At 34.2% G+C, this 8536-nt stretch overlaps 1 protein-coding gene across 5 annotated transcripts in view; it reads right to left on the bottom strand.

Moving 5' to 3' along the window:
• The window catches only part of HERC4 (HECT and RLD domain containing E3 ubiquitin protein ligase 4), a 175586-nt gene that overhangs the window by 76419 nt on the left and 90631 nt on the right, over positions 1 to 8536 (bottom strand). For all 5 annotated transcript variants that reach the window (XM_011994077.1, XM_011994078.1, XM_011994076.1 and 2 more), the window contains 5 exons: positions 8063 to 8187; positions 6986 to 7045; positions 6750 to 6861; positions 6050 to 6239; positions 4507 to 4679 (listed from right to left, as the gene is read on the bottom strand). In XM_011994077.1, the coding sequence (XP_011849467.1) occupies positions 4507 to 4679; positions 6050 to 6239; positions 6750 to 6861; positions 6986 to 7045; positions 8063 to 8187 (660 nt within the window). The remainder of the gene's footprint in view (positions 1 to 4506; positions 4680 to 6049; positions 6240 to 6749; positions 6862 to 6985; positions 7046 to 8062; positions 8188 to 8536) is intronic.

Raw genomic sequence — 8536 nt, forward strand, 5'->3', positions numbered from 1 at the left:
CCTGAGAGGTAGAGGCTACAGTGAGCTGAGATCACGCCACTGTACTCCAGCCTGGGTGACAGAGCAAGACTCCATCTCAAAAAAAAAAAAAGACATTCCTGTCATGTGCAACAATATGGACAAAACTGGAGGACATTATTTAAGTGAAATAAGCCAGGCACAGAGATAAATATCGCATGTTCTCACTCATTTGTAGGATGTAAAAATCAAAACAATTTATCTAATGGAGACATAGAGAAGAAGAATGGTTGCCAGAAGTGGGAAGGGTAGTGGGGAGGCAGGGACATGGGTGAGGTTGGGATGGCTAATAGATAAAAAAAAACAAAACAAACAAACAACAACAACAAAAAAAGAATGAATAAGACCTAGATTTTTCTTTTTTTGCGACAGAGTCTTACTCTATTGCCCAGGCTGGAGTGCAATGGCATGATTTCGACTCACTGCAACCTCCACCTCCTGGGTTCAAGCAATTCTCCTGCCTCAGCCTTCTGAATAGCTGGTATTACAGACAAGTGCCACCACGCTCAGGTAATTCTTGTAAGTTTTAGTAGAGATGGTGTTTCGCCATATTGACCAGGTTGGTCTTGAACTCCTGACCTCAAGTGATCCACTGGCCTCGACCTCCCAAAGTGCTGAGGTTACAGGTGTGAACCACCACACCTGGCCAAACCTAGGATTTGATAGCACATCTCATGTACCCCATAAAGATATACCTACTATGTACCCACAAAAATTAAGAATTAAAGAAAAATTAAAGAAACGCAACCAGTGTTTGTAGTTTGTGTATCTTGCTGATACGATATATAAGTTTTTGAAAATAAATGTTAATGTTAGAATAAAAATAATTTATTTGCATGGTAGGTAAGGTTCAACAAGCCATCATTTTCTCTAGGAAGTCTTTCTTAGTCCTTCATAGTTACATGCCCTTCCAAGTGTTCTCATAGCACTCTGCATTTTCCCTAATCTAGTACTTACCATGCTGTAACATAAAGACCAAAAAGTTTATACAATCTCTCAACACTGTAAGCTCAACAAGGGCAGAAATCACGTCTTTTCTTTATCACGACATCCCTAATATCTAATATAATAATAAGCACATAGTAGGCACTCAATATTTACAAAATGAATTTTAAAAAGAAGTCACGTGGTAGAAGTTCAAAACAACTTACATGTTTAGGATTATTGCCTAAATGTACAAAATAAAATCTATGTAAGTTTGATTATAACACTTATTTCACATTTTAATTAAAGTTTAGTATTCTTGCTTTAAAACCTCAGTTCGAGGGTGGTTATAGTGAGTATGTTTTATCTGTTTGGTTTTATTTAAGGGTTCTGCATGAAACAGTTTGAAAATCACTGATTTAGATCAGCACAAATATGTAGCAACTAGGCTAGACAGACCAAGTAAGGCTTCTCTTTTGGCATACCAGCATGTCTATAATGTCTATAAGTGGAACTCAGAAACTACTAAATAACCCAATTATTTGCCAGTAAACTCATTTAGCTGACAATACATCCATTCCTGACAGCAGGTACCAAAGGTATTTTCTTATGATGCCATTTGGAGAACTGAAAACGATTTTTAATTCAAAAACTTTCCAAAGGACATGACATATGGGAGGAACAAGTGCATCCATAAATCCTGAAATGAATAGGGAACACAAAGTCCAGTTCTCTAGTTCATAATTATGCTCCAGGGTTAGAGAAAGAAGAATACTGAGGAAATTCCCCTTAATTCTTAACCACAGAGCAGAGGGAAGGAATATAAGCAGCTGTCAGATACAAGGTGTCTTTGAATAAACAAGTTTTGATAGTAATAGCTTTCTTGAATGATACAAATGAATCATCCTTCATAGTTCGTATCTACAGATACCTATTTATGGCAGAGTAGGATGAAGCAAAGTTTCCTCTAAGGCATAGGAGAAAGATAATTCACTGCTCTAAAGCCTCCCAAAAAGAGATGCTTAAGAAAGTCATACCAGTATCATACTGCTTTTGACCAAGTAACTACTGCAAACAAGAACTCAATTTCCTCCTAACCAAATACTTTCTTCAAGTCAAAAGTAGTGGTTTTCCATCCAAATGGTGGTGGTAACAAAATCACTGTCTTATGAATATATAATAACTTACATATACTGTATTATTAATTTTTTTGAGACAGAGTCTCACTCTTACACCCAGGCTGGAGTGCAGTGGTGTGATCTCAGTTCACTGCAACCTCCGCCTCCTGGGTTCAAGCGATTCTCTTGCTTCAGCCTCCTGGGTACTTGGAATTACAGGCATGCACCACAATACCCCGCTAATTTTTTTAGTATTTTTAGTAGAGACAGGGTTTCACCATGTTGGCCAGATTGGTCTCGAACTCCTGACCTCAAGTGATCTGCCTGCCTCACCACCAAAAGCGTTGGGATTACAGGCGTGAGCCATCATGCCCAGCCCATACTGTATAACTTAAACAATACATAAATCTTGGAAAACTATCAGGGCTGGTATTTCAATCCTTAGAGATAATTCTTCATTTGCATATGGGATAAACAAAAAGACTTCTTCAAAATCACAGTGGTAGGAAGCAACACAGAGGGGTTAGAAATATGGTCTTTTTGATTCCTAGTCTAGCACCTATAACATACTACATGTGATCTAGAATATGAACTTCTAGCTCTAGGAGCATAAAATAAAATCAAACCCCCTTCTAAACAGATTATACTACTATATCTGCTAATATAAGAACACTAGTAACAGCAGGGACTTTGTAGAAGATTTGTATTTGTATTTCAACTCTACTACTTACTTTGATGTGGACATTCATTTTTCCAGTCTATGAAAAGGAGCAAAATACCAACTATATAGGGTTTTAAAAGTTAAATATATCTAAAGAGTATTCACATGAACTACAGACAAAGGAGGTTCTAGTCCTACCTGTGGTTAGCAAGCAATAAATGTTATTTTCCCTTCTCCTTCAACTAACAAGATGTGAAGATTCTAGTATTTAGAATGAGTCCATCAAAAAGGTCTCTGAAGATGAAACTCTATCAAGTTCTTTCTTAGTTGAGACTGAAGTTACTGAGATAGGCAGGTAATTTAACTTGCTGAAGCCTGCCTGTAGTTTGAAAGAAAAAATGTTCAACTTCCTCCCCTTTTCTTCCCCTTTCATTTTCTCGAGGTAGAAGACACAGCTAAGGAAAAAAGTACTTTTTAAAGGGGGGAATAAAGATAAGCAGATACTGAAAGCACAGAATGAGTAATTATTTGGTAATAGGGTCCAGCTGAAAAGGAATTGTTCACCAAAGTAGTAGGATGAAGTCCAGATAAAAGAAACAATCTAATTAATCTCTCGAATCCTTGGCAAAAAGGACACAGAAAGATAGAGACCCATCTTATGAAGTTAGAGAATCTTCTTAATAACTGTTTACTGCAGACCTGGACCCTGATATGCTAAAAGAAAGCCTTGTTCTGGGTAAAGGCAAACGTAAGAATGACCTGTTTCCCTAGGAAATATATGGCTATGATTTCGTCAATCAAAATGAGGAGAAATGAGTTGTTTTTCTAGGAATCTTGGACACACTAAATACAAAAGAAAAAAGTAAGTCCAGAAAGTTAAGTATTTGAGAAAAACACCCAGGAGCTTCACTAAAATAGGAAAATAAATGGTCGGTAAAGGTTCTTTCTTAGACAAAGAACAGATGGATTATCTCCTTTATCCCTTTATTATTTACCTTAGTACTAGGCAAGAGGGTCTAAAAATGCAAAGAAGCTGTTAAGGACAAGAAACTAAAGATTAAAGGTTCATGTGGGTTTTTTAGTCATTCCATAGGTCGGAAACATATGCTTCTCCCTTAGGTCATGTCTCATCTAAATAGCAACTTGAGAAAACCAAATGGCATAACAGAGATATACCTACCAACTGTCAGGGATGAAATCCATCTTTAATGAAACAGCTCAGAGTCTACTTCTTCATATAACTTTGAACTGCTACAAGTGTAAAGGGTACTATTTCTTACACTGGGAAGAAGGGCAGGGAAGAACAATAGGCAAATTAATGAATTACATATGTTTCCAATTTTAAATTAGTCATTTGTTTCAAATGAAATGTTCTACTTTAACTGAGGTCATTAGTACCCTATAGCAAAAGAACACAAGTTTAAATGTTCATAATCACAACTAGGACCCAATCTCTTTCATAGGATAACCACCTATAGCTAACAAAAACCATATAATGCAAACTAACAGATTATATTCTTCATATGGAAATACAAGGAGAATTCTAACTCATTAGTATGTTATTATTCTGCCCAACTATGGATAAGTTATCTATACATGCCTAACAAAGTCAGATAAGACCAGAGCTCCAAAGGACAGGTTTATTACTTCTTTTAAGAGAAAGTATAGATAACATTTCCAAATTTCTATAATATACATTGTTTTTGCCAATAATGTTAAAATGAACATTACCAATCTGTTAATAGGAATGGGGAAACAGGAAAATAAAGGAACAATTGGACATACCCTATGCAGTATTTCTAAAACCTTTAATGCAGTATGAAGAAAACTGTTGAAAATTCTTCTTTCAGAAGGCGGAATACCGATCTTGTAGAGTTTCAAAAGATGTACCACAACTTCCTTAAAAAGTTCTACTATCTTGAGGAACAGTGGAGGTTCAAGTACTGACCACCAGTTTTCTGTTATTAAAAAGTGAACATGCAAATAAAATGAATTTTTTAAAAAATCACAATTTTCAAAATCATACTGACTTTTTTTCTGAAGCAGTAGTTGTTAACCCTTAGAATACCCCAGAAAGAGCATATAACACAATATCTTATGTAACATTTCTAAGGTTTATAAACCCCCCCAACCAAGTTAAACAATATTATCCTAAAAGCTCTCAAAAGCAAAAATAAAGTATGAAAGTCTTGTTGAATTTATATTCTTGGTTTCCTAAATTATATTAAAAACTCACCACTATACCTAATATTAAAACCCGTTATTTAAAAATGTTTTGCAAATTACAATTTCAATTTTTAAACAAAACATCCTTTAAATTGTATTGCTCTAATACTAAAGGATCTTTCTAAGTTTTATCTTTCAATTTAATATATGGTTGAAATATTGTGAACCACTACCTTTAAAATGCAAGGTACTCCTGAAGATCAAATACAGAAGCTGAACAATGTAAAGTGTAACATATGGGTCCTTCCCCACATTCACTATTTGTAGTTACTAAGTACAAACACTTCAATCCTATGAAGCAGGCAGAAAGAATACAAAAACTTCTGACAACAGGAAAGCAATACTCGTAAGTCCCTGCTTGACTCTTTTTCCCTCAGATTCCCATATTCTACCCCTGGCTCGTTGCTTCCTCCATTTACCCTCAGCCTTAAAGTTCTTGTACTGATATTATTATTACTTCTATACATCTTAGCTCCACATATCTAACAAATACCATTAGCAAGAAAAGCACTGTGTTAACTGTAGCAAAAAAATTATAAGGGCCAGGAGACAGAGATAAAATCTAGACAATTAGAAAAATTAAAGTGAGAAAACTTTAGGCCAAAAAACCAGAGCGGTAAGAGACAGAAGTGCAAGATCAGATGAGCAATATAGTCTAGTCTATAGGCAGAAAAATAAAATCAAATATCATGAAATTAGCAAGTGAAGGAAACATAAGATAAAGGGCTTATATCAAAGTTCCAAGAAGATTTAAAGCCCATGTTTGTTCAGTTTTAATTGTTCCTCCTCCTTTACTTCTTTAATAGCAAAATTATACTAAAGGCGATGAGGGAAAGGAATACAGGTAACAGTTTTTAACTTTCCTAATACTGTCTCTGCTGTTATGTTTGATTAAACTTCTATATCTAACATGTTTTTCTTTCAAAAACTGCAACAACTAGAATCAAATGACTAGACAAAAGCAAGAAAAGGAAAAACAGGTTCATTTTTCCCCTAAGACAGTGTCAAATAAGCAGGGCAGCAGAATTGCAAATGGCAAAATAACTTATGAGCATTATTTAAAGACAAAAGGTTTCAAAAGAAAAAATATTAGAATTCTTACCAAGTACTTTCAGTGGTGCCTTTTCTAGGTTCACAAGAGCTGTACCAAAGGGAATTGCTATTGTTGTAAAATTGTTGGAATCACTCATCAGGGGACATTCTGGTAGAGTAAGATAAAACCTCAATGCTTCAACATCAGGTAAGGAGCTAGTCAGTTTAGGAATAAGATTCTTTTCCAAACTAGCTGCCACCTATATTTTGACAAAAAGTAAAACCTACTTCATTTAAAATGAATACACTTTCACAGAAAAAAAAAAAAAAAAGGAAGGCAGGAAGAAAAGAAAGAAAAGGAAAATTTTGCACTACAGCAAACATGAAATGGTGAAGAAGAAAAAAGAAAGACAACATCTTACAGTGAATATACTTTGGAGCACAATGAAAAGTAATGCTTAAGCATTGCTTGGAGAATTTTAAAAACCATGTGTACAAGTCTCAATTTAAACTCTCTACCTCTATAACTATACACAAACTTAAGCAACATGGTAATATTAAGTAATTCAGGGTCTGCTTCAAACATCTGAAAAGATTTATAGATCTTTGACAGCTAAATTACAAATGCTTTAAAATAAAATTTTATTTTAAAAGCACATCATAAGAGTCTGTGAAACTGCAAAGTAAATTAGGCTATAAACGTATAACATAAAACAAAACAAAAAAAATCAACAGATAATACTGTAAATATAATACTTTAAAAAACAGACCTGCTGAGATATCTGCGGATGATCAGGTTGTATAAGTTTGTGGAATAAAAGCCTAGCAGCATTCATATCAACCCCTGAAAACCTGGTACCTGTTCTATAGTGATCATCATTGCTAAAAAAAAGAAAAGAAATTAAAAAAAAGAATAAAAATTTAAAATTATTTCATTTTTTAATTTGATATACTATTTAAGACAATAAATTTGAGAATTCCAGCATATTAAAGAATTGCCACTTACCTAACAGCTAAAAAACTTCCATTTAGGCAACCAGAGGAAGAAAATGTTCCATCTATCTCACTAAAAAATTAAAAAAAAATTTTTTTTTAATCACAGAATTAGAAATTTGTTTACCCTTTCTTAAAAAAGAATTAAAATGAAAAATCTAATATTTAATGCTACAGAGCACTCCTCTAACACCGAATTAGATGAATCGGAATTACATAAATTGCTAAAGAGTGATAAAATGATACTTGATAAAGGTAATACTGTTTATGCTAGACTTTCTCAAATATTACTTTCATCCATTTATCAAACAAATGTTATCTGCTTTAAAACATGGAATTTTAAAAATTAAGTGTTTATGTTCATGTAAAAAGTTTTTAATTTTAAAAAATATTAAACATTTTATATTGGCAGTGAGCCTAATCTGGGATATCTTTGGGATTTTCAGAAAAATTATAGTTTTGGAAAACAATCTAGAAAAACAAAACAGCTTTTCAAATACAACCCATCATCCCAAATACCAACAAAAAACAAGTAACAACATCTTAAGTGATACTAGACAAGTTAACAAAATATTAAAGGAAGAAATAATATTCAAGTCTTCCAGAAAGTATAAAAGTTAAGATAGTGACCATTGTGAAACTAGAAGGAACACATTTCAAGGCCAATCCTAAAATGGCTACATTAAATATTTTACATTATCATTTAACATATCTCTATGTACATGAAAGAACTACAACTTATACATATTTATTTAATATCTTTAAAAATATGCATGGATTTTTTTTTTTTTGGAGACAAGTTCTCACTTTGTTGTCCAGGTTACAGTGCAATGGTGTTAATCTCAGCTCACTGCACCCTCAACCTCCTGGGCTCAGGTGATCCTCCCACCTCAGCCTCCCAAGTAGCTGAGACCACAGGTGTGCACCACCATGCTCAGTTAATTGTACTTTTTTGTAGAGACAAGGTTTTGCCATGTTGCCCAGGCTGGTCTCCAATTCCTGGGCTCAGGCAATCTGCCTGCCTCAGCCTTCCAAAGTGCTGGGATTACAGGCAGGAGCCACCGTGCCTGGCCCAAAATGCTTTTCTTACTTGGCTATCTCCACAGGAAACCTTCCAGAAGGATAGCTCAGCCATTTCTGAATTAGAACTTCATTCACTGTCCAGATCTGCTTTGTAGGATCGGGACATCTGAAGTCATCTGGTGGCCCACAGTTCTAAATTTTCAAATAAGATTAGTCAGAGGGAGGAGATATTATATATAACTCAAAAACCAAGAAATTCCCACTATACATTTGTTTTTAAAACAGAATTAAATCTCTACTGAACACCTGAAACAAAAACCTGTCAAATAGATCAGAAAAAATTTATTATTAGACTTGACAGGAAAAAAACTAAGGCAATTACCTTGTAACATATAAAGACCATTAATAATGGGTTTTTTTAATTTGTCAAAATTATTGGAGCTAAGTAATTATTTACATGACTATATTATTACCTGGGGATTAGAGTAATGTGAAAAGCTTTGATCTCCCCCTGAGAAAATTCTTTTTACACAGAAATATT

The sequence above is a fragment of the Mandrillus leucophaeus genome, unplaced genomic scaffold, assembly GCF_000951045.1.
Source record: "Mandrillus leucophaeus isolate KB7577 unplaced genomic scaffold, Mleu.le_1.0 Scaffold441, whole genome shotgun sequence".
Taxonomy (NCBI): domain Eukaryota; kingdom Metazoa; phylum Chordata; class Mammalia; order Primates; family Cercopithecidae; genus Mandrillus; species Mandrillus leucophaeus.